This window comes from Electrophorus electricus, chromosome 13, assembly GCF_013358815.1.
Source record: "Electrophorus electricus isolate fEleEle1 chromosome 13, fEleEle1.pri, whole genome shotgun sequence".
In the NCBI taxonomy this organism is placed as follows: Eukaryota; Metazoa; Chordata; class Actinopteri; order Gymnotiformes; family Gymnotidae; genus Electrophorus; species Electrophorus electricus.
The window spans coordinates 15,980,198-16,005,197 of NC_049547.1; the positions used below are offsets into that span (position 1 = coordinate 15,980,198).

At 48.4% G+C, this 25,000-nt stretch overlaps 2 protein-coding genes across 3 annotated transcripts in view; both read left to right on the plus strand.

Annotated features, from left to right (window-relative positions):
* The window catches only part of ccdc85ca (coiled-coil domain containing 85C, a), a 28,361-nt gene extending 25,883 nt beyond the window's left edge, over positions 1 to 2,478 (plus strand). For both annotated transcript variants that reach the window (XM_027013948.2, XM_027013950.2), the window contains exons 4-6: positions 813 to 908; positions 1,270 to 1,368; positions 2,389 to 2,478. In XM_027013948.2, the coding sequence (XP_026869749.1) occupies positions 813 to 908; positions 1,270 to 1,368; positions 2,389 to 2,478 (285 nt within the window). The remainder of the gene's footprint in view (positions 1 to 812; positions 909 to 1,269; positions 1,369 to 2,388) is intronic.
* Positions 2,479 to 6,726: 4,248 nt separating this feature from the next.
* setd3 (SET domain containing 3, actin histidine methyltransferase) lies at positions 6,727 to 23,121 on the plus strand. The gene is made up of 13 exons (XM_035532807.1): positions 6,727 to 6,814; positions 8,148 to 8,278; positions 8,387 to 8,479; positions 8,573 to 8,721; positions 9,475 to 9,547; positions 9,812 to 10,068; positions 15,676 to 15,734; positions 16,312 to 16,426; positions 17,283 to 17,357; positions 18,402 to 18,568; positions 19,942 to 20,027; positions 20,592 to 20,752; positions 20,936 to 23,121. The coding sequence occupies exons 2-13, from the start codon at positions 8,176 to 8,178 to the stop codon at positions 21,395 to 21,397; spliced, it is 1,800 nt and encodes a 599-aa protein (XP_035388700.1). The 5' UTR covers positions 6,727 to 6,814; positions 8,148 to 8,175; the 3' UTR covers positions 21,398 to 23,121.
* The last annotated feature ends 1,879 nt before the right edge of the window (positions 23,122 to 25,000 follow it).

Sequence of the window (25,000 nt, forward strand, 5' to 3'; positions counted from 1 at the left end):
GCGTGTAATTAGCTGCCCGCTCCGAGGCAGCGGCACAGATGTGGCTTGTGGAACGGCTCCAGATGTGGGCACCACCTTAACAGCGTGATTACTTCATCTGTTTACCAACACAGTGCGCTTGTGGTGTCAAGCGTACAGGCATTTTGAAGAGACAGGAAAGCATCGTCCTTTCTATGGGTCCTCGGCAGAATTTAGATTACAGTATATATGACGAGAAAATTATATATATATACTATCAAAGGCCACAATCCAAATTGTTGCGCAACTGCTGAGCCCATTTGAGTACGTTTGAGAGTGGATCTACCACCGACAGATTCACTACCCACAGACCACTCTTGAACAGGGTGAACATGCTGGCAGCTGTAAATGAGCAGCATGGGGTGAATGTGAGGGACCGCCCCTCACCGCAGATCCGCCCCCCAGCACTGGAATGCTGGCTTCATTGTCGTGGATTTAACGCTGGAGTGGAACTCAAAAGGCTGCGTGTAAAGAGGCCGTGCAAGGCCGCGTTCACTGAAAGGGCTTTTTGTGGACGCGCTGGGCACTGTGGACCCACGAGCCGCTCGCTGGCAGAGCATTCCAGTTGGATGCTTTAACCCGTGGCTCAAAGCTGGCCCAGGTCAGCTGTCTCCTTTGTGTGTGTGTTGTGTAGTGAATCGCAGAGGCTTCACATTCAAAGAGTAAAATTTCACTGGACTCCGTAAACTTTCACTGAGTAACTGTGCCTACTGGCTTCAGCTAATAAGCAAATCCCTAGGCGGACATTCTAAACCCAACCCGTCCGCCTCTGATGTGTGTGTTCCTCTTCACAGGGTACCACCAGGCTCCCCTCTGGAGATCTGCTCTCCCCCATCTCAAGCTACCTGCCCTCAGCCCAGAGACCCGAGGCTCTGGTTCATGCCATGAAGGTAAAGGCTAGTTGCTCCATTCTCCGGCACTGCTTGACTGGTCCACAATTATTAAATGCTACGGATATGAACATTCTTAGGTCGGCTACTGTTCATGCGGCATTTTCTGAAGGTGACCGTGCTCATGATCTGAGAGCTTTAGCTCAGCTGCCAAGTTCTCAGTTAGCCAATGGGATCTTTAGCTTTCGGCACCGTTTTACGTTTCTGCAGAGACTCGTGGACTTCGAGCACCATCGTGAGCAAATCTAGATACCACTACTTCTCCTCGGCTCTTCTGAGGAGACCAACCACTCCACTGAGTCCTCGATCGCTCTTTTTCTAGCCTTTTTCGATTTGGATTTTTTTTCCCTCCGTTTTGTAGGTGTTGGAGGTTCACGAGAAGCTGGACAGACAGATCCCCGAAGACTACAATGAGGACCTCAGCGAGAAGGAGAAAGCCATTGTCCGGGAGATGTGTAACGTAAGTCCCTGTGTATCCCAGGCAGTGAACTTGATTCAGGTCTTGCCTCTTAAATTCTAATGCGCTCCATCCCAGGCTTGGTCATGCAGCATCCCTGCACCCCATCAGACCAAGAAGCCCTTCGCCTGGGACCAGGTCCGCACAGGCAGGGTAAAACTAACACATGCATTGTGGGTGTACTGATCAGGACTTGGAGAATTCGACGCAGATCCTGGGCGAGCGGAGAAACGCGTCAGGGCTGATGAGTCCTGCAAGAGGGGGAGGGGCTGCATGCTTTCCGCAAGCCTCCCGTGTTTGTTTGCCCGTTTGTCAGGGCTGCCACGGCTTATGGTGCAGGACAGTGTTTCCGACGCCCTCCAAAACAGAACCCTACTTTCACGCAGCTCAATTAGAGGCCTCTGTAAAAACCGGGCCGGCCGCGTTTAAAGGGCAGTTGTCAGAGCAATTAGCACAGCCTCACTGCGCAGAACAATGCAGGTGTTATTGGGCTCTTCCACGAGGCCCTGTGCTGCGCCTGTGGAGGATGCGGAGCAGAGCTGGATTGGACCGGGGAAGAGCAAGATGCTTGGTGGGGGCCAGGGGCCCCTCCTCACATGTGAGAGGTAGGGAGTCTGGGACCCAGGGAGCGCTGCTGTTCCCGCACGTAGGACTCTGTGCTCGGAGCAGTCTCCCCCCCGTCACGGGCACAATGACGGAGATGACACGGCACCACAATGGGGCCATTCTTCTCTCTGTGTGCACTGAGCTCCAGTGGAATTAGGTCTGCATGTGTCTGGGCACCATAAGCCCCACACCCCCCGTTTCAGCAACCTGCCTGCGTGAAGCATTGCGTAACACCCACCCTCTCGCTTACTCTCTTCTTTCCCTTCGTCTCTCCATTTTTCTTTCTCACCTCGCCCTGGCTTTCTCTATTTCTTCTCTTCTTCTCCTTCTACTCCCCCTCTCCTGCTCATTCTCCTGTGCTCTCTCTCTCTCTCTCTCTCTTTCTCTCTCTCTCTCTCTGTCTCCATCTGCGCACAGGTGGTGTGGCGAAAGCTCGGAGACGCAGCGGGCTCTAAGCCGTCCGTCCGGCACCAGCTCTCCGGGAACCAGTTCAAAGGCCCCGTCTAGACCCCCCCACCCCCCCACCCCCGTCCGTCCATCCGTCGACGACCGCCGAGACCCACAACAAGCGACTGATGTGTCTAGAACCAGAGGAACAGAACTACGCGGCACTTTGCGACTTTCTGAAGGACGACCTACAGAACCACACACTCACTGTTTGATGCTGTCAGAGCACTCAGCTTCAATTTACTGGACCGGTTTAAGCTAGGCTCCGATCAAACCGCACATTAGTAAGAGTCATACAGCTATCACAAGCTAACTTTAAGCTTTTTATCTACGTAGCCAGTAGGGATTCAAGAATTCAAGAGAGGCAGCTAGCGTGTCCATTGCCCAGTGGACTCTAAGCACGTAAGACTGTATGGAGGTTCCTGGGTGACACTCCCCCCAGTAACGCAGTCCGTTCGCTCATGTTAAACCCTTTCAGCTTCGTAAGAATGTCGCCAGGCAGGCTGAGGAAATGGAAAGATTCGGGTTGGACGAATGGAAAGATCCATTCGGTTCAGGAACGATTCATCAGTAAAACAATAAGTACTTTCATGGGAGAAAAGCATTTGGGGTACATGTGCAAAACAGGTGTAGCAGAGTGGTATTTTCTTTTTAGAGCTGTGTGAGCATACACCAGGACTGCTTCTTGTCTTGTTTCTGAGCACTGATCTTATTCTCACATATATTCCCAGATATCAATACAGTCTCTTATTTTTTAGTCAGTCTGTTATTTCCTCCCCCCCAAAATAAAAGTCCCTTAGACAACAGTAACAAATATAAAAGCCACCCTCGTCGACTATTATGGCCAGCCTTGTTACATACTGTGGCCAAAATCAATCCGATAACATCTGCAATTAAATGAACCCTGGGCGTGATTGTATCATAATGCTGCAGTCCAGATGAACAGGATCGAATGCGCTCTCTCTGCACCATTACCAACCTTTTCTGAGGCATTTTACGTTAAACCAGTTTGACAATCGTTATGCATAGAAGGTTTTATTCCCTATACTGGTGCCAATAAAATAAAACCTAATGGGTTCTCATTTGAATCAGTGGATACTAAATAGTGTATGAGTGTAAAGGGACTCGTAGTCAGTCCCTTTTATTGCAGACCAAGGTGACTTTCATGGGAGCAAGAGCCTTTTTCTCAGTGGTTCCATTATTATCTACTTTCCCTTTAAAAGCAACGGCTGCACTACACACTTCACATGTCTTCTCAAGATGGATTCAGTCCTGCCTAGACTTCTGAACTGGGGTTTTGTACTGAATTCCGGAAATGGGTAAAAGCAGTAGGAAGTGTGCTGTGGTTAACGCAAATAAGGTTTAGCAGAGGAACCCCTCCAGCAGAGTGTGATGTGGAAGTCCTGTACATGAAGCGTAACGCATGTGAGGTTAGTTTGTTCCAACCCGTGCGAGCCATTTCTAATTGTTTAGCTCCATACGCAAGACTGACAGGGAAAAAACGATGCTTGCTGCATTCGTGCTCCTCCGCACATGGGTTACAAAGGGCCGTTGCACCTTGTCAGAAGTGACATTTGTTTTATGCTCCGATCTCTCGCACAGCAGTCGACGAGTTAAAGATGGCGTGGATTCGTCACGGGCAAGTGGGCAAAGACGGTCCGCTGTGCAACTCTTTAAAAGTCCTTGAACACGAGTCCCAAATGTCCTGCTATTAGAAACTTTTAAGTGAAAACCTTGGTAGGATGCAGGCTCTGTCACACCACACAGCAGCAGTACCATCAGCAGCCTTTGTGAGAAAGATCCACGGACTCTGTATTCAGACTCTGTATTACTAATTACCTCAGTGGCGAGAGTACAGAGTTCTTAACTGAAATTCAATGATCTGATAAGCCATAGATTTGTTTTGTATTTTATGCGTTGTGTTTTTTTTTTGTTTTTGTTTTTTTGTTTTGTTTTTTTTTAAACCTTGGACTGGACTTCTCAGTTACACACTCCTGTCATTGTTGGTGTGAGAGTCTCACGCAAAGTAATAAAAGCACGTTGTCGGTGCTGGTCTAAGATCACATTCTTGCTGGATGAATTGAACTGGTTTGTTATTGACTTATTGGTGCAGCACGTGACTTTTGGAAGTCTCTTTCTGCGTGTGTTTGTGTTAAGTTCGTATTACTTTTTTATGCCTGAGATGTGAATGAACAAAATGAACAGCAATCAGTTGAAAATGGAAAAAGAAAAGCATTTATTTGTTATTTCTATGAAACGGTCTATTGCCTGAATTGACGTTAGCAAAAGCATACTGTTATCACAGTATATTTTTAATGTTCCAAATGATTTTAAAGTGAACGAGACAGTATTAATCGAGCCCATGTGAACAGATGTGGAAGTACATTCATTATTAAACGTATTTTTAAAAAAGTGTCCTTTGTAAACAGTCTAAACTACTGATTTTTAAAAATATTTCTTCATTTGAAAGCACAGAATAAATCACTAACTGATGTTTTCCTAATGTTTCCTTCAAATGCACTGCTACATTTGCAAACGAGGATTTGATGTTGGAATCAGTAAAGTCAGTGTTCGGTTGTAACGTCTTTATTTGAATATATGCTGTGTAAATACTTATTCCTGTAGAAAACCTGTAACTAGCATGCATTTCTATTTTTCATAAAATGTACTTAGGTGACAACCAGTGTTTTAGCCAATTAAAGCTGTCAAAATGAAACTCAACTGACTTCCTTTAGATGATCTAAAAATAAAATCAACGCTTTATAGTTCTGTGTCTGTAGCTCTATTACAGTTGGTGCGGTGTAGGTTTTTAAAAAGGGCCAATGCTGCCATCTACTGGCCTAATTTATCACTATTTGAACGCCTCCTAACAGTTAGCACTGAACAGGTAAGTCGTCTTGTTTACAGTGTAGTGCGCTGAGAGGAGAACGGAAGTCAGGTGTCGTGTGGAAATACTGTCTCTGCAGCATTTCCAGAAGAGTAATTTTGTTCCTATGGTATGAAATACTATTATCGAACATTAGCCTCGACTGCACACACTCAAATGTAAATTAGTCTTGTCCAAAATTTTTTTGTACAATTTTAACTCTGAAAAAAAAACCTTCCTAAATATAATAACACTAAATGTATTCATTTTAGAAATATTGAAGTATATAAATAAAAGTAAACAAATTCAAGAATTTTCGACCTTTAAAACACATACAGCATGGAAAACTCTTATTTTCCACCACTTTTAAAGACGATTTGTTAACAGATCAAGTGATTTATTGAAAAGGAAACGTTTTAAAAAGGAAACAATTGTGACTTAGGATGTATTGTGATAATAGTTGTGTCGGCTTTTCTGTAAATTGATTTGACGAAGAAAAAGCATTTAGTTTTGTAGAGCTACAACGGGCAATATGCCGCCAGAAGAAACTCAGCCGATCTAAATTACTTCAAGTAGCTACTAACAAAGCATTAAGTAAATAATTGCAATTAGCTCGTATTTATCCTGCAAAGCTGTTGCCACCTAACAATATGATATAGGATAATGACATTACATTATAGACCTTACTCTAGTTACGGTTTGCAAGAAATCATCAACTGCAACCTATTCCATTCGTATGACAGCGGCATATCGGATGATTATGGTTTCAATAATAATAATTAAAAATAACGAGTCTGGATGACCACAGAGGCAACAACCATTTGTCTAGAAACGATGTTCCATCGTGCAGCATATCACTGAGTGCAGCTAAAGGTAAGGATATCTGAGCTGAACCGGAGATATTTACATTTTAAACCAGAATTGATTGGAGCATGCAGTCTGCTTGAAACTCTAGAAAGGGCGAACCTCTCTATGCCTGCTCTTGCTTTGGTAACGTAAGGACATTAAATGCTTCCTTCAGAACGTTTTACTAGACGCTCAACAAACACATTTATGGAAGCGAAAAATGATGCTCTTCATAAGATTGGCGTTTCATTCCCCTCTAACGATGCCTTTTATGGTAACTTCGTCCAGCTAAGAACTTCCAGTCACGTTTTATGTGTTGTGTAGCGAAACCAACCGTGGAAACTCGAACGAATTTATTGACTCGCTGTATGACCAATCACGTAAGCGAACTCGGGAACCGCCTTAATGTCGACCAATCGGTGGCGACTTAGTAAGTAGGGGAAAGTAAGTTTTCACTTTAAGCCAATTATAAAACAAAGACGATACACGTTTTTAAGTCACCAATGATATTTCACGAATCACATATGCTAAGGCGGGACTGTTTATTGTTCTTCCAATCAGTTTCTTAATTCCGATGTTAAGAGGCGTGGCGATATTACAAAGCCGTAAAGGCTTAGGTTACACCCTACTAGCCACTAAGTGGAAGAGGTCTGACAGGAGCAGCCCTTGGCAGTCATTTAGAAGGTAGTTTCAGTTGTAAAATGTCTTATCCGCAAGAACCTTTTGCGAGCCTACTACAAGCATAGTGTGTGCTTGATCCAAAAGAATTCCGTCGTCTTGTCAGCGCCCGCCATTTTGACTGTCGCTTCCAAAATTGCGAAACATCATGCATGCTAAGCTAACTAGCAGCGATGTGGCTTGCGTGATTAGCATATTAGCTAGCGGTCCAGCTTGGCTCATCTCATATGAGTTCAGCTGTTGGCCTGCGAGCTTTATTCACCCGCCAGCCCAACTCGAAACCCCCTGGCTAACTTACCTCACGGAATACAAGTCCTCCGAGCCATACGGCTTTTGAAGTCGCTGCCCAGTTATCCAGCGGAGCTGGGCAGCCGGTGGGCTCTGGCTTTGCTGGGCGTTGCTGGCCTGCTGTCCTGCTGTCCTCTGTGGTTTCACGACGACGCCGCTGCCTTGTAACCGTGCGTTTCTGTGACTTCAGTTCATATCGGTTCCTGTCTGTGAACGAGTCTGGTTTCTTGTGATTTGGTTGCTTACAGGCCTGTGCTGGGGTCTACACACCATGGTCCTCGACAGTCTGCATGTATACAGCCACTAGGCTAATTGTAGATACTTGCCTTACATCTTAGTGACCAGACTTAGACAGCATAAGTATCACATGTTTAAAGATCACCTTATAGAGGCTGTTCAGTTCTCCCGAAAGAGTTTCTGGGTGTGCTGCAAATGACTTTTGTCACCTATTGATTTTATTGCTCTTGGCATAATTTCTTTTGTAGCGTTGCTACTGGTTACTAGAATAAGTAAGTTGTTTATTTTGATGTGCATCTTGTATCTGCACACTGATGATGCATGAGCTGCCAGATTTAACCAGAGCCGTCAGGTTTTTTTTTTTTTTTTTTTCATAAGCAGGTTTTAATGGGTCTTTCATGCAATTTTAGAAGTTACACAGAATTGTGAGAGAACTGATTGTATACGACACCCATGCATGGTTTATACTGTGATGCCTAGCAGTGTTAAATTGTTCGATTCCTGCTTTGGTTGAGTTAAGATGCGTGAAGAGTAGGCTCTTATTTTCCCATCCTGAATGCTTGCAGTGCTCTGTGACCTGTAACCTTGCACTCCTGACCAATCGTTGTGGGCAGAGGAGGTTACTGATGCTCAGCCATTTTACCCCGAGACTTTAATTTCATAGGACGAATGCAGCATGCCCCAAACTTTATCATTTTAGTGCAGCGGCTTTTAGTGCCCTCTAGTGGGCACTTTAAAAGTGGCAGTACATTTTAAGGTTCCTCCTTTGCTTCCCTCAACCCCCTAATTTTGTTCCACTGCGTTTCCTATTCAGCAATCCTCAGCCATAACACAGCTAGACAATGGGCAAGAAGAGTCGGGTGAAGACTCAGAAGTCTGGCACAGGGGCCACAGCGTTGGTGTCCCCCAAAGAGATGATGAACTTGATCTCAGAACTTCTGCAGAGTGAGTACAAATCCTCAATCCGGTGTACGACCCACGCGCGTCTCTGGGCCCAGGGCCCACGTAGGTTCGCCAGGGTCATCTCAGCGCGCCTTTGTCTGTGTCGCTCAGAATGCAGCGGCTCCGCCCCCTCCACGGGCAAGGAATGGGAGGAGTATGTCCAGATCCGTGCCTTGGTGGAGAAGATCCGAAAGAAGCAGAAAGGTGCGTGGGGTGGTGACGGGGGCGTTGGAGGGAGGCGGAGCGCTGAGATGGGAGGCTTCGTCCCACGCGTGCTATCCCGTTGCTTGTCCGCAGGGGTCTCCGTAGCGTTCGAGGGCAGCAGGGAGGAGCACTTCCCCGAGCTCATGGCCTGGGCTGCAGAATGCGGCGCGTCCTGCAGTGGCTTCGAGATCGCCAAGTTCGGGGGCGAAGGCTACGGCCTCCGAGCCACCCGCGACATCAAGGTTTATGCCGCCACTCTCCGAGTAGAGAACAGCCCTGTTCTTTCGGATCCGAAGTCAGGGACGCTTTAATGGGGGAGTTGGCTGTCTGCTTTACCGGCTGGTCAGCGTCTGACTTCTTAGAGCATGATGAATTATGTCCATTGAGTGCTGAAGAATTGATCCACGCAACCAAGCCAACGTTTTGGGAGAGGTGCTGTTAAAGGAGAAATCAATTTTGTCCACTCCCATTTATAAGTAACGTAATTGCCATCGTGAATAGATGTGATAATCATTGTCATTTTCCTGAGCGCAACTTGTTACCTCATTAGGAACAGCCTGAATTGCAGCCTAACCTGAGCATTAAGGGCTGTGGAAAAATAGCAGTTATTGATTGGTCATCTTTTTTTTGCTTTCAGACAGGACTGAGTTCAGTGGTCAATACGCTTTCATATGTTAGAAATTTTTTTTTTTTTTTTTTTTTTTAATCGATGTTTTCAATTGCCCTCATTCATGCTGTGGTCACAGCACCACAGCCGCAATGAATGCGGGCATTGAATGACAAAGGACAACAGTGTGCAGTCACAGCCCCTGGTTAAAGGTTCTCGTTTTGGGTGGACTTGGGTTTTGCTTTGCTGGTGTGAGGCTCGCGCTTCTTACTACTCTTTTCTCTCTTTATCTGGTTGTTGGAGCTGTGAAACCTTTTAAAAAATGTATTAAAAAAAAAATTGACTCTAATTTGTCCTCTAACTGCCTCACACTCTCTGTGGTCTACAGGCAGAGGAGCTCTTCCTTTGGATTCCCAGGAAAATGCTCATGACCGTGGAGTCGGCCAAAAACTCGATCCTGGGTAAGTCCTGCTGCATCCCCAAACTCGGGGCGTGACACCCCCCCCACCACTGACGAGCTACAACTCCACCCCTGAACGCCCAGGGGCTGGAGCAATAGCAGTTTCATTAACCACATGGTGTGATGCTCTCAGACTCGTCTGTGTTTCTCCATCAAGCTGATGGAGGAGTTTCAGCAGGGCCCAGCCCCGGAACACCGTGGATGCTCGTCGCCGGGCTGCGAGGCACCAATGTTTGCTTAACTCTGCCATGCCCCGATTTCGCAGGCCCCCTGTACGGCCAGGACCGGATCCTGCAGGCCATGGGCAATGTGACGCTGGCACTGCACCTGCTCTGTGAGAGGGCTGACCCCGCCTCCCCCTGGCTACCCTACATCAAGACTCTGCCCGCCGAATACGACACCCCCCTCTACTTCGAGGAGGAGGAGGTGCGCCACCTGCTGGCTACCCAGGCCATTCAGGACGTGCTCAGCCAGTACAAGAACACGGCTCGCCAGTACGCCTACTTCTACAAAGTGCTCCACGTGAGTCTGCCGCCTTTTCTCCGCTGCTTCTCCTTGTCCCGCCGCCCAACGAGCCTGCGAGTGAAATCTGCCCGGAGCCTAATTATCTTCCCGTTTCTCCTTGCTGCTCTCTGCCACGTGTAAATGTTGTTTTTTTTTTGAGATCCTTCGTGAAAGCCTCTGTCACCCGTACAACCGTCCCACTGAAATGGAGCCGTTTCTCCGGGCTCTAACGAGCAGGGCGTAATAAACTACACTGGTGCCATACAGTGCTTTAAAACTCCAGGGTCCGCGTCTCCTTTCAGCTCTTTCCCTCACAGCTTAATTCGGCTTCCGTAGCCATATACAGCTATCCTTTACTCAGCTCGGTGATCAGGTGTGGAAATCAGGTTTTAAAAGGTTTCTAGCTGTTGGCAGCACATCGGAGATGGGTAAAAGGAGCTTTATAATGCCCTCTTGCACCCAATTTCAGGGGCTCTGATAAGCTGCCGTTGACATGGCTCAGAGGCTGTAATGTGGTGGCACTTGAAGACCAGCAGGGGGAGATGTTCCACCCTTTTAAAAAGCATTCTCCAGTCTGCTCGGAACTGTAGCTTACAGTACACAGTGATGTAAGTAATATAAAACCATGACTCCTTATTAGAGATATTCATGACTGATGGCGTAGAATGTCTGGTGTTCCTTTAAACGTGGTCCTCTTGGACCTTAAAGGGTTTTCAGTAGTTGTGTTGATGGTGAAGTTGAATTAATGACCAGGCTTGACTTTTCTTAAAGTTCCTCTGTTTGGAGATGTTCTTCCAGACTCTAGATATTCTTGCTTCCTATGGCGTGTTGGGTGATCTCTCATGGAGATGCTCTTGTTAAATGAGTAGGTGTCCCACACTTCTCTTGCTCCAAAAGGTGGTTAAACTTGAGATGTTTCTAGCTACAAGGTTTTGGCCTGCGACGTCGGCAGCAGAAGCTCTAGAAACAAACAGTTCATGGTTCATTTTGCACCTTTTAATGTAGTTTCCTTGATGTAGATTTGCTTTTTTATTACTGTGCCGCACTCATGGCGGAAGCTATAAATGACGTATAGTTTATTTCTCTTGGACCATTAAGTTCATCTGTTATGTTTCTGTTAGCTTGGGCAAGGGTAGCACTTTTAAAATGGTCACTTAAATATGTGCATTATTGCAAATATAGTAAAGCAAAATGAATCCTGCTAGCATATGTAAGTAGCAACCTTTTGTCTGGAAGCTTCTGAATGAATGATGGCACGTCATCCCTTAGTGATGGGTATTAATTGCACGATCTTGTTCCACAAAGCAATTTGTAATTTGCATTTTGTGAAGCAACACTCAACTGTGCAGATATGACACTTTTAAGTGACCTGATGATATGCCGATTCATTTAAACGAAACTGATAAATATTCCCCTTGTTTATGTTCCTCTCCTTGGCCATTAAAGAAGCATTAATCTGCCCTGTTCCTCTGAATCTCACTCAAAAGCGTCTCTTTCATTAGATGAGTGTCAGTTAGAAAAGAGGTAATACTTCACATTATTGTCAAGATAAGGCATCAAATATTCATGGGCATTGCTAATGTATTTGCGGTTGTGTGGCGGAGTCTATTCACATGTTGCGTTATTAGCTGGTGTGTAGCTGTGTGCTGTAGGGCTTGGGTAATCACCATCCATAGGCTCAGTCTGCTGTTGTTGGCGTTTCCTAAATGTACGCTAAACATACGTTCACTAAACTTGCCAGACGCTTTCCAGTCAGGATTGATTGGAGCAGCATGCAGTCTCGCTGAAACTCTAGAAAGGGTGAATGCTGGCTATGCCTGCTCTTGTTTTAGTAACGTAAGAATATTAAACGCTTCATTCAAAACTTTTTTGCTAGATTGTGCTCTCCTTGAGCCTGGCGTTTTCATTCTACGAATCGCATTCCTCTAACTGGAGTCTTTTTGTTTCACCTTAGAAAACTTCCAGTCATGTTTTATATTTTGTGTAGCGTTTCTCCAGTGTTTGTGAAAAAGAAAAATTGTACTGTGGAGGTGAATGTATCTGGTTGGTGACTCTGGTTGTCCTTTTAGGAGGAAGTCGTGCCGTGTCTTCATGGCGGCAGAGACGGTCGGCCCGTCAAACAAGCCGTCGACCAAACGCCACTCCCCGTTTTGATCTGTACCTTGTGTTTTGATGACGTGCTGTGTGGTTGTGAATCACTAGAAACCACAGCCACGGCCTAAAGAGGCAGGACGGGTTCCATAGCGGTCGACGCGTGTATCCAGGCAATTCTACGCTAGGTGTGACCTGGCATTCTCAGTACACATATCCGTCCTGTAGGTGGCAGGAGAGGGTTTATGACGTGTGGAACAAACAGAACCTCCAGTGAGTAGACGCTATAGTGCCTGAAAGGCGTCGTCGTCTTAAGTTCACAGCAGAAGCAGAACTCCGTGCACTTTTCCTGCGTGTCAGCCTTGTGTACGAGGAGGTGAAGTCTGGGTTGATGGTGGGAGGTGGGAGGGAGCACGAACGTGTCCTCTAACCCGCAGCTGGAGCAGGGGCGCCGGGCAGGCTGCGGAGGTTCAGCTACTCCCCCAGACGCAGCTCAGGGAGGGAGGGGGGTGGTTTGGTGTGTGAGTGTGAGTGTGTCTGGCCAGGCCCTTCGGCGAGTGTCCTGTCCGCGCCGCTCCTCAGGTTGGGCGCCTGCCGTGGCTGTAATGACTACTGTCAGTGTCGGCCTCTCCTCGGAGGCGGCCGCAGATGACCGGGCTGGAAAATTAGCTTGTCGCATCGGCTTTGAATTGAATTGACCTGATTGTACCTTCCGCGCATGTCGAGAAGGAGACTGACAACCTCCCTCCCCCCAGCCCGTTTCATTCTGCCTCCCCTTTCCCCGCTTCTCCTGCCCGCCTGTCTGCCTGCCTGCCCGCCTCCCTGCCTTATCTGGAGCCCCCACCTCCTCACCCATCTGCATGGGCTGGAAAGGCGACCCCCGCCCCCCCACCCCAATCTGGGAGCTTTTTATATGTTTTTCCTGCGTGAAGAGGGATGGGCTCCTGTCAGCGGCGGTGCACCATCTGAGGCGCAGCCGTGCGCCTTTCCTGTCCGCGGGGGACCAATGATCGCCGGGCCGTCCTCCCCGGGCCCGCGTGCTCACGTGGCGTCAGCGGTGGGGGAAGGAGGCGGAACCCATAAGGTGACCCCGGTATGCAGCGAATGCAAAGTAACCTTGGTGTGCTGCATCTGCTGCTGTTGATGAGAAATGAACAGGGTCCCTGCGGTATGCTCTCGCTTCCCTCCCGCCTGTTATCTCTCAAGATATTTGTCTGACCTTCCTGGCATGGTGAGCGAAATGAGTTTGTCACACGCACCGCTATATTGTCCATGGGCTATTTTATATATATTTGTGTGTGGTTTTGTTTGTTTTTTTTGTTTTTTTTAAAGATCTGGGATCAATATTCATATTTTTGGATGTGCAATAAAGAAGAACTGTACCAGGAAACGGACCATCAGGTGATGTGGCCTATTTTTTAAAGAGGGGGAAAAAAAAAAAACATCGATGCAGGTTGAGCAGTAAAATGCAGATGGATGTTCTTCGTGGTGGGTCTCGTGTGTGTGTGTGTGTGTGTGAGTGTGAGATTTGGTGTGGGGGAGTGTATAAGGATGAGGGCATACAGAACCCAAAGCCCTCCTGCAGACCAGCCACCAATTAGCTGCATTTCCTGTTTGCTCGTTAAGGCGAGGCGAGAGCTTTTGTTTTTTTTAATTGATTTGCAGTGCCACCCCCCTCCTCCCCGCCAGCGCGCGCAGTGCCAGTGTGGGCTCCGCTGCAGGACATGATGAATTGCCTCTCTCTGCCGATGCTAATGCAAGGAGCGCCCGAGCTGCGGAAGACCCCCTCTCTCTCTCTCCCTCTCTCTCTCTCTCTCTCTCTCTCTCTCTCTCTCTCTCTCTCTCTCTCTCGCCGAAAAACTCTGCTTGTCAGCTGTGCCATCCAAAACCCACCCCGCCCACCGCTGCATGACGTCGCCCAACTTTCCGTGCCACGTTCTCCCGTCACTTCGCTGTGCGCACGGGCCCCAGACGCCGGGATAGCCATGCGGCCCGAGCCTGTATTCCCCACCCCCACCCCCCGACGGAGGGCCGTTCCGTCTCCCCGGGGCCCCACCGCTCCAGTCCGCTAATTATTGCCTTAATCGAGCCCATTAACGTGCTCAGGTGCTCCTGCCCGCTATGAGGTTGCCGATCTGGGAGGGCCCGGGGGCCAGTAATGCCTCTTTAACCTGTTCCTGCTGCCTGACGGAGGCCCACGACGGGTCCAGCTGTGAGAGGGAGAGGATGAGGAGGGTCCTCCAGGGACTTGATCCGCTACTTCCATCAAGGCGCTAAACAGCTCCTGTTCGCTTGCCGGGCTCGAACCCGGGCGGCTCGGTGCGCTAAACCCACGGATCCGTCCTTCTGGAGGTCGTCCGAAGGAGACGGGCAGGGGTGGGGGTGAATGGAGATGTTGGTGCTTTCTGCTCTCTTGGCTCCCAGACCCAACTCATCTCCACACCCAAGTACCGTATGCCTTGGCTGTGGAACCTGCTCGTCCGCTGACCCTCAGCCCAGCCCCCTGCCCAGCCCTGCCAGTGGACTTGGCCTCGCTGTGAGGGCTCTGTTTAGGGGGGTGGGGGGTGTAGCAGACCATCCAGAGGTAGAAAAGGGCTCAATTAGTGTCATCGAAGTTGATTAATGGGAGGAGACGTGGAAGGTAAAAGTTAGCGACCACCTCCGAGCGGCTTCATTTCATGCTTGTTCTCCGCTGTGTGAGTGTATCTAATTGTGCTGCTTGATATGCACATGCGTCACCTCTTTAAATAAAAACAAAAAACAAAAACAAAAACAAGGAAACGCACACGTGTGTTTTATCAGCCTGACGACTGTATTAAAAACTTGTGCGTTGTCGTTAAATCATCAGGTACTGATTAATGGTAATGTCTTCCTCTTTGTGTACACGTGTGATGAATTGCCGGCCGTCCCGGGCGAGGCAGCGGCCGCGTCGTGCGGGTCGCCACGGAGAACGCGGGGCTTCGTTTGGCTGGGACACCAGCCCCACACACGCAGCTGTGGGAGCACCTGGGCGGGGGCAGGGAGAGGCCGAGCGCACGCTCAGCCCTCCGTCTATTTTTACGCTTCGCTTTGCGTTTTTCAGTGGGGCCCTGCAGCCAGGCCCAGTTAGACCCCACCATCACCTTCACCCCCCCCAGGAATGGCGTGTCCCCCCCCCCCCCACCCCCATGACATGCACTCCAAATGAGCCCTTGGAGGCAGTGGGCCTGTGCCTTTAAATGTAGATTTCTGTGGCGCCAGTGGTTCTCTGTCACCTAAATTGATGAAGCAGATTTATGATGGCTGCTTGGCACAACAAATTAAGTTGACAGTGATGTATGGGGGGCTAATGCCACCATGATCCCACAGTAGCACTGCCGGACGCTCCGTGCTTCTCTCGCTCTTGTTAGGATCTGTTAGGTAGCCACGTAATGAAATTCCACTCACTGATTTGTGTGTGTGTGTGCACCCTCCCTACCCACTTCTTCCTTTTACTTTATCCTTCTCTCTTCCCCCCCGCCTCTGTCCTTTCTTCTCCTCGCCTTCGGGCCACAGACTCATCCGAACGCGAGCAAGCTGCCCCTGAAGGATGCCTTCACCTTTGACGACTACAGGTTGGTTCCCGGCGTCCTACCGTGTCCCCAACTGGAACTTCTCTTTCAAGAAAGGGGTGTGGGTGTGGGGGTCGGAGTGGTTGTGCCGGGTGGTAGGAAATGGCCCCTTAAAACGAGGCGTTTGTTCTCATTGTTCTTTCATTAGCACCAAATTATCTGTGAGGGAATAATTTATCATCGGTCCCCTTTTATCTTCGGTTTGTTGAGCATGATGCAAGCGTCTGCTCCCACCGGGCGCAGTGTGAGAGGAATGAAATAGCACCATGTCACAGTTACTGCTTCACTCCTCAGCGGCCTTATTGTTTTGAGGTTTTTATTCATTATTACCAGATGGCTTGCAGAGGTAAGGCCACATTCTCAGCGCCTTGTGTGAAGAAGCTCTCGCAAGGCCACCGTAAAGGCTTACGTAACCCAGTTCGTCGGTTCAAGACCTCTGCAGCTCTATAGGGGACTCTCTAATAAGCAGTGATGAATTGGGGGGGGGGGGGGAGTTTGCTGAGTGAACGAGTGGTTTAATTCAAGTGGGACTCGCCGATGAGTCTGAGATAGATGGTGACTCGGGCCTCTCTGGTTGCAGGTGGGCCGTCTCGTCTGTGATGACGCGTCAGAACCAGATCCCTACCGAGGACGGCAGCAGGGTTACCCTGGCGCTGATTCCGCTCTGGGACATGTGTAACCACACCAACGGCCTGGCAAGTAGCACCTCTGCCTCCTCCCAGCGCACGCACACACAAAAACAAACAAACAAAAGCCTTTCAAGAGAATTCACTCACCATTTGAAACCTGGAAAATTTTATATATATATATATATAAAAACAGTCTCATGTACATACGGTGTGTTTGTGTATAATGCAATTGTGAAATAAAGGTCATGGGAATATGCGCAAACAAAGTGTTTTGAGAAAAATCTAAAAAAAAAAAAAGTAATGTGCTAGTCTGTTGATTGTAGCAGGATCTCGGGGGATGTTTTATATTTATTTGAACAATTTGTCCTTGATTGCGTTCAGTGCCTCATGCCACAGAGCAATATATCGCTTTCTTTCATTTGTGTGGGAAACGCATTTATGGTCTACAATGATTCTTTTTCTCTTTATTTATTTCTTTATTTTATTTTGTTATTTTATTTATTTATTTTTGAATTGTCATATGTCCTGAAAATTGGAGTCATTAAGATGCTTAATGAAATGGCTTCCTGGGGTTCCCCAGGGTTAGGTTTAATAAAAATGCATTTCTTCTGTAATAGTTTTATTTATCACGAAGTCATGACAATTTAGCCAAGCTTTATTACATTTTATTAATTTCTTTACATTTTCGGAGATTCGATTTTAGAGCGTCATTTGTTTGTGCATGCGCTGATTTAGAGAATTATATCTTAAAATATATTTAAGCATCTTAATCTTTGTCCCCTTCTTGTAATATGTGGCACGACAAAATAGGCTTATAATTGTTGCTCATAAAGTTAGTCAGTCGTGAACAATGTTTTCCCCGAACACTGACCGTGTGTAAGGACAATGAGATCTTTAATCCTAGATTTCTGTTTTCTGTTAGATTACGACCGGCTACAACTTGGAAGATGACCGATGCGAATGTGTTGCTCTCCAGGACTATAAGGAGAATGAGCAGGTGAGCTCTGACCAATGGCGGCTCAGCCGCACCACCAGCCCCCGCCTTTGCTCTGGCACACGTTTATCTCAGTCTCAGGGCACGGGGCCGGGAACCTTGAAGAGCCTTAAATCAAACGTCAGCTAATCAAGCGGCACTGAATCAAGCAGGGGCCAGGGACGATCGGCAGATGGTTGTCGCTCGCTCCTCCGGGCCCCTCGCTGCTCGGCACACCCCCCCCCCCCCCCCCCCCCGCTTTTATTTTATTATTTTTTTGGAAAGGTTTCGGTTCGTGCACGGCCGTGCCTTTCCGTGCGCCCTGCTCGCGGCAGCGCGGGGCGTTTTATCAGCCGCCGGCCATTACAGAGACCTGCGGGTAATATCAGAGACGGAGCGTTCAGTTCTAGCGGCACGGGGAGAGGATCCGGAGGCCACGCGCTGACAGGCCAGGTAGACCCCCCCCCCCCCCTTAGACCTAAGCAGAATGTGAATTATTTGATAAGATTCAGGGAGACAGCAAGCGACGGGAGGAGAGGGGTGCGGACGCCGGCATGTGGGAGCTGGGAGGGGGGTGTTCGGGAGCGTTTCCCCGCACCGAGCCGTTTGATCCCCCGATCCCTGCCGCTGATTCCGTGCGGGGCCCCGGGCTCGCAGCAGCGGCTGAAATCGCGGCTGAGCCGAGCTAAGCCGCTCCCTCCCCACACTATCCAGCGCTCCTCTTTATCAGCAACCCCCCCCCCCCCCCCCCCAACTTCTCTCCAGATCGCTCCGCTCTGCTCCGCGCTATCGGTGACTGCTGTGACAGTTAGGCGGCGGACGGGGACGTGAGCCGGGTGTGTAAGGACGAGAGTGTGGCTCGCGAACGCTGGCGTGCGGGTTTTTTTGGGCCGGCTGGCTGGGTCGGGGGAGTTTTGGTTGGTGGAGCCTTCTGCCCTCGTGACATCTGAACCTGCAGGGTTAAGCTGACGTGGGACATGCCTAGGTGCACATTAGCACAATGGCTCTCGCTAGTTAATGTACTGCTTCTGGCGTGTCCGCATGTCACTTATCTCTTCGTTAACACAGATCTACATATTCTACGGGACACGGTCCAACGCCGAGTTTGTGATCCACAACGGCTTCTTCTTCGAGGATAACGCACACGACCGGGTGAAGATCAAGCTGGGTGTGAGCAAGAGCGAGCGGCTGTACGCCATGAAAGCCGAGGTGCTGGCCCGAGCTGGGATCCCCGCGTGAGTGTCACGGCAACGACATCCACACCAGGACCACCCGCCGTCTCCACATAGGCCACGGTGTCCAATGCTGTTTTTTAATGTACTCGCTTAGTCTTTTTTGATTTCTTTCCTTAAGGGTGTGTTTATACTTGTGGTTTGCGTCCCTTGGTCTGCACCAAACAAGAAAATGATACATTATTGCATTTTAGTCCTGGTCTGCTTATCATTCACAATAGCAAATTTACAATTGAACCAATATAAGCGCCCCCCCCCCCCCCCCCCCCCCCCAAAAAAAAAAGTAAAAAAAAGTGACGCATGACGCAATTGTGATAGTCTGTGGGCTTAATGCACTCAGGGTTGTGTCTACCTGGTGATATTTTTACCATTTGGAAACAGCAAGAGGTGGCAAAACGGATGAAGGAGTGAAAACTGCACCAGAAATTCCTCCACTGCACATGCTGGAGAAGCAGCGCCGCAGTGGGAAGATGGCGATGCCAATACCTGTGCCGAACTGTAATGGAAAACGTGTGACTGTTCTCTCGCGCCGTGTTTACTGTCACATATCGCGACCTCGCATGCTGTTTGTTTCGTTTTAGATGCATGTGCTTCATATCCTGTTCATACTTCAATCGAACCGCACCAGAATTCGTTTATAAGCGCACTGACATCTGGGCCCGCTTATTTGGTGCGCACCAGAGTTTGAGAGCAAGCGTTCACACTTATTGTAATGATCCACACTTACTATAACGAGCAGAGAAACCAAACCAGAGCAATCAGCTACCAAGTGTGAACACACCCTAAATCCCATGTTAAGTATCTTCTTAATTCTTCTAGAAGCTTCTGTTGGATCCCTTTGGTTACTCACACGTGAGCTTATTTGGAGGTGAAGGGTTGAGCTGTCCCTACTGCATCCGTTCTGTCTGAAGTGCGGGACGCAGGGTAATTGAATTGCTTTTGCAGCAAAAAGCTCAGTAATGCGTTTGGAGTGCAATATCGCCACCTCAGCCACTGGCGTATTGTCTCGCTGATCAATAGCTCCAAGTTCATGAAAACATTCAGAATTACCGTCTGATTCAGCACAAGAGCAATCACTCTCCTTTTCAGCCAGTGTGTGAATCTGACAGGAAAGGGCCATAGACGGGCTCCAGCAATTAAATGGTAAATTGTAAATGATTGAGTGCGTTTTTAATAAATGCAGCGGGCTCGGCGGCCGCTCATCACTTCAGATCAATCAGCTGTCACGCCGCCGCGGTGGGGGGGGTGTTATGGAGGAAGGGAACTCTCCCTGGTGCCGGCCCTGCCCGTTCGCTGTCGTCTCGTCCTGGGGTGGCGGCCACGGGAGTGTCCAGGGCTCCTCGCTCTGATCTCTCTCTGCTCCTTCGACCCCACAGGTCCAGCGTCTTTGCCCTGCATCGCAGCGAGCCTCCCATATCCGCCCAGCTCCTGGCGTTCCTGCGGGTCTTCTGCATGACGGAAGGTAAGGCCCCCCCGAACCCATCCCAACATCTCCCAGGGCCCCCCCCCTTATGGGTGCCCCCTAGCAACCCCTGGGCCTTGGCGAGCCATGGAACATTGATCTACCCAGAGACTGAGCACACATCCCCTAGTTGTTTAATTGATCGAGACAGTCGCACGGTTTTGTGGAAGAAGTGATCCACAGGCAGTGAAATATTCATAAATACGTATGCGAAAGATGCCAGTGTCATAAATTCCATGAAGCAAGGCCGTGTCCTCTGGCAAGACCTCTTCTGGGTGAGCCCATATTTTATTCAGGTTTTGTATGTTAATTTTTTAAAGGCAGTGCAGGAGCCCTGTAGCGCGGGCTCGCCTTTTACTGATCTGACACGACGCAGTGCACTGAACACATTAAGCACTCGTTCACCGAGCCCTTTCATCTCGTTAGCGGCCGTGTAATCATGCCTTACGTAATCTCTCGCCGCTCGCCGGGCTCACGGCTATTATGTCTGCACGTGCCCATACGACTGCTCTGCTAACCTGTGTGTGTGTGTGTGTGTGTGTGTGTGTACGCTTCTGATGACAGAGGAGCTCAAGGACTACCTGGTGGGTGAGCATGCCATCAACAAGATCTTCACGCTGGGTAACGCGGAGTTCCCCGTCAGCTGGGAGAACGAAACCAAGCTGTGGACCTTCCTGGAGACGAGAGCCGCGCTGCTCCTCAAAACGTACAAGACCACGGCCGAGGTACCGCAGCGCCCACAGGCGAAACCCTCCCCCTTCATCCTCTGTCACTTTTAGCCAAACAGTCTTGATTTGCGGTAAACGCATTTGATCAAAGGACCCGCTAGCTAACCATGCTAACATGGCAGACGTACCGGTTTTTAATCCGTGGTCGGCGACGTCAGCGCATGCGTTTTGTGTTTCCAGGAGGACCGCTGCTTGCTGCAGCAGAGCGACCTGTCCCCACACGCCCGCATGGCCGTCCTCCTGCGCCTGGCCGAGAAGGAGATCCTGGAACGGGCGGCGGCCAGCGGGCGAACCAAGCGCCTGCACTGCCAGGAGCAGCTGGAAGGGGGCGCCGCACTCCCCCTGTACGAGGAGACCGACGCAGCGCTGCTGGATGGCGCCGGCGCCAAGCTGCCCATAGTCCTGCGCAAGCTGGAGGAGGGAGACGAGGAGGCGGAGCTCGGGACCGCCCACGCCCCCGTGCTGGCCGCCCACGGGACGCCGCTCCTCAACGGGGAGAGCGGGGAGCCCGGCAGCGGCCGGGCGTGCACCCAGCTGGAGGATGGGAAGGAGGCGGCAGGGGAGAACGGGGAAGCTTCCGCACAGGGAGACGAGGCGAGCGCCCAACGAACTGGAGCCACGGCCAAAGCCAACGGGGAGTAGAGGGTGTGCACGGCGTCGCACACTCATGCCCTCCGCTGCTTATTTATTTTGGTTTTAAGTGACTGAGAGAAACGGAAGTGAAAACAATCGAAACTAAAAAGGCAGAAAATTTCACCCTTTATTTATGTCTTTGGCTGGTTTTTTTTGTTGTTTTTTTTTGTTTGTTTTTTTCTTTCTCCTTTTTTATATATATATATATATATAGATATCTCCTGCAGCCTTTAGTATAACCAGCAGGGGCTAAGCTTTCTGAGGGAGACGTCTGCTGATCCATCCCATGTATTCGAGGTTTTAATGGTGCCACACTGGTGCGTTTTTTTTGTTTGTTTTGTTTTGTTTTTTATAAATATATTTTACATTTTTTTTAAGTTAGTTTGTTGCTGTGTCTCTCCCCCACCCCCACCCCTTTAAAGCAGGCGGCTCATCCTACCCAGCTAAAGAAGGACTTGGAGACCCCGGGAACTCTGTGATGTAACCCCTCGTGTTCAGACTGTGATTCTGCTGAGTCTTGTCGGTGGATTTAATGAACCCGCCTTCCAGGAGACGGCCAGTGCACGTTTGCAGGAGTCAGACGGACTTGGTGAATTGGTCAGGGCTGGGGTTGTGGTTTTGGGTTTGGGCTCCTCCCATCCGAACCACCACCTGGGCTCATTCGTGTTGCTCCTAACGGAGACCCGCTGTTTACTGCTTCACTGTAGGCTACGTCAGGAAAACGCTCGGCGTTGGTGTGCGTTGCTAGACAATCGTTATTGTTATTTATTTTTTTTAACCCCCCCCCCCCCCTCACATTTTTACACTGATCTGTTTGGAGAAGTTTCCTGTTATCATCACTGGAGGAGTGCTGAAGTTTCCAAAGGGACGTTTGCCCAGAACTAGAAGCTGAGAGATATTTGTGAAACTGAGGTGTACTTTGGGAACATTTCCCATATTTTTTAAAGTGATAACAAGCTATGGATTGCTTGTGGGTACATGTGGGTACTGGGAAGTACTTTCTCTGAATGTAGCCTGAAATGTGTTTTCATGTTCAACAGGTGTAATACATGGTAATATGCTTGAGGACCATGTCCATTGCTGGAAACATGGAAAAGAGGTCATGGTCCATCCTTCTCAGCGTATTCTGGATGTTGGGTTCCGTCGTAAGCAAGGCCCGTTACGGTTGCATTTCTGCTCTATCTGGTCATCTTTAAGCCTTGGGCACCGTCATTTTTAGCCTGTCTCCTGAAATGCGCTTTTACGAGGTGATGTTACAAGAAGTCACATTTACAACACTGTTGTTGGTGTTGTTGTTGTTGTTGTTGTTGGTGTTATTGTTATTATTATTAACAATACATTTTATCTAATTTCATACCCTTTAAAATGCAGTTCAGTTCTTTACAGTACATGTTATAACACACAGGTAAACAAGTTACATGATAAATGATAAAATGTATTTAATTGGAAGCAGAAAGTAGCATAATATAAAATATAGTGTAATTCTTAAATTACTAAAATAAATTTAAAAAGGTTAATGCTAATATAAAAACTACTGGGCAGTACTGAGTTCCCTGTCAAGGAAAAACAAACAAACCAGAACCTTACTTCATCAGTTTATTAGTGCTAATTCTTTTTGTTTCATTAAGTTAAAACTTGATCTTGTTTTGGAACATCGAGGTTGTCAGGCAAAAAGACATGTATGAAGGTGCTAAGCCATAAAGAAAAATGAATAAAAGGGTTCAAACAAAACGGACAAATGTTTGTTTCTTCGGATAAGCCTGTTATATCACATGATCTGTTATCACAGGTTCATGTGACGTCGTGATTTCTGCACAAATTTGATCCTTTGTGTGTGTCGTTCCCCCCCCTCCCCCGTTTGGAATAAAATGACTATCTCATGGTTGAATGGTTTCCTAAGCCAAGTGAACAGGATGTTGACTTGTAAGACATGGCTACTTGTAAAGGAGCTTCATGACACTGCAGTAGAAGCTCTCGGCTTCTGTGTGCAGTGTAATGGCATTTGAGAGCTTAATCTATACTTTCTCCAACCTTTAAACTTTGTTATATTGCCACAAACATGTCCTTGGTGGGTTACGCACTCTTCATCGTGGCATACCGTCAAGGGCTGTGGATTTGTGTGGAGAATCTTTGTTGGAATCTGTCCACAACGAACAGTCCGCGATCATTAAAGTTCCGCACGCCCCTCGCTGTGTAAGGTCCCTGTTTTATTCAATATTCCACCAGTAGCATCGTCTGTCTTTATTTCTGTGATTACTTTAGGGTCTTGTCCCACTGTGTCTGTCCACAACCCGCGGGGGGAGGGCGCTTTATATCCATCTATATACACCCTTAGCACCATTACAGATTTATAAAAGAAACACTATCTTGAATCATTTAATTCGGCGCAATTAAAATGTGAAATTCCATGTTCATTATTCATGGACTTTGAGATAAAAAAAACAAAAAACCGCTTTAATCTTTGAATAGATTATACTAATGGACAGCAGCGTGGGCAGTGCAGTACTCTTCGCGTCCGGACTGAAAGCAGGGCTGAACGCAGTTTCACTGGCTGCAGTTTCACCGCAGCAAAGCAACTCCGCCTGTGAATAAAATTATCAATACCCAGGTCTCTCTGGGAACGGAAGTCGAGCAAAAGCCCCGCAGACATATTTACCAGTACGTCCCTTGGTCCGAGACCACAACGTTCAAGTAGAGTTTAAGAGGGGCTTATTATTTTGGGGCGCACGCAGTCGTTGTACGGTATCTGAAGCGAACTGCGACATAACAGAGCAGTGAATATTCTCCCCTTCACTGTTATTCTCAGAGTTCTGATTATCATGGTGATGATCGTAGTACATGTGGATGCGGTGGATAAATGGAAGGTTTCTTTCACATGCCAGCTGTTGGCCCTGCGTGGAGCTTCTGCCAGAGCCAAGTCTGCTACTTGCGTCTATTACAGCATCGCCTTCTCATCCTCCAGCGTCGAGGAGTGTCGCAGAGAGCATCTCGACCGTCGCTACAAACACTCACAAAGACTTCAAAATAAACGCGCTCGGCCCTCGTTTGCGTCGAGAAACCGTCACTGCGACGAGGTTGGTTTACAGAAAGCTGCTGGCGGTTGGAGACTTCTCTAGCCTGGGCCAGGCTTGGGGTCTGCTATGTTGAGAGAGAGTTGGAGGTTACTGTTCAGAGCGGCAGGGTGCAGGGCTTTTGGCCTGTGGTTTCTCTGCGCTAGTCTGGGTGCACGCAGGCCGGTTAAAACGGTTACATGTAAAGAGCGCTGGAACCGTCCGGGCTCCTTTTTCTTGTCTTTGTGAAGTGGTTGCTCTGTTCTCCTCCCACACCTATTTACCAGACGCTCTTATATCATTGATGTCATGAGAACGCTGCCCATCAACAAAACACCAACTAGTTAGAAGATGACAATTTCTAACATCGTTATTTCTCTCGCCATTCGGTTAGGTGTGGTATGTCTCAACGTAACATCAAACATCTAAAAGTAATATTAATAAATTTTCAAGAATTATGTCTAGTCGTCCTAAAAGTACTTGCACCAATTTACTTATATAATCGCTTAACCATATAATGATTATAAACAAGTGGCATATACACTTAAACAGTACCACTTGA

Coding starts and splice junctions, on each gene's coding strand:
- setd3 (XM_035532807.1), top strand. CDS start 8,176: ATGGGCAAGAAGAGTCGGGTGAAGACTCAGAAGTCTGGCACAGGGGCC. Junction 10,069..15,675: donor ACTTCTACAAAGTGCTCCAC/GTGAGTCTGCCG, acceptor TTCGGGCCACAG/ACTCATCCGAACGCGAGCAA. Junction 18,569..19,941: donor GCCCGAGCTGGGATCCCCGC/GTGAGTGTCACG, acceptor TCGACCCCACAG/GTCCAGCGTCTTTGCCCTGC.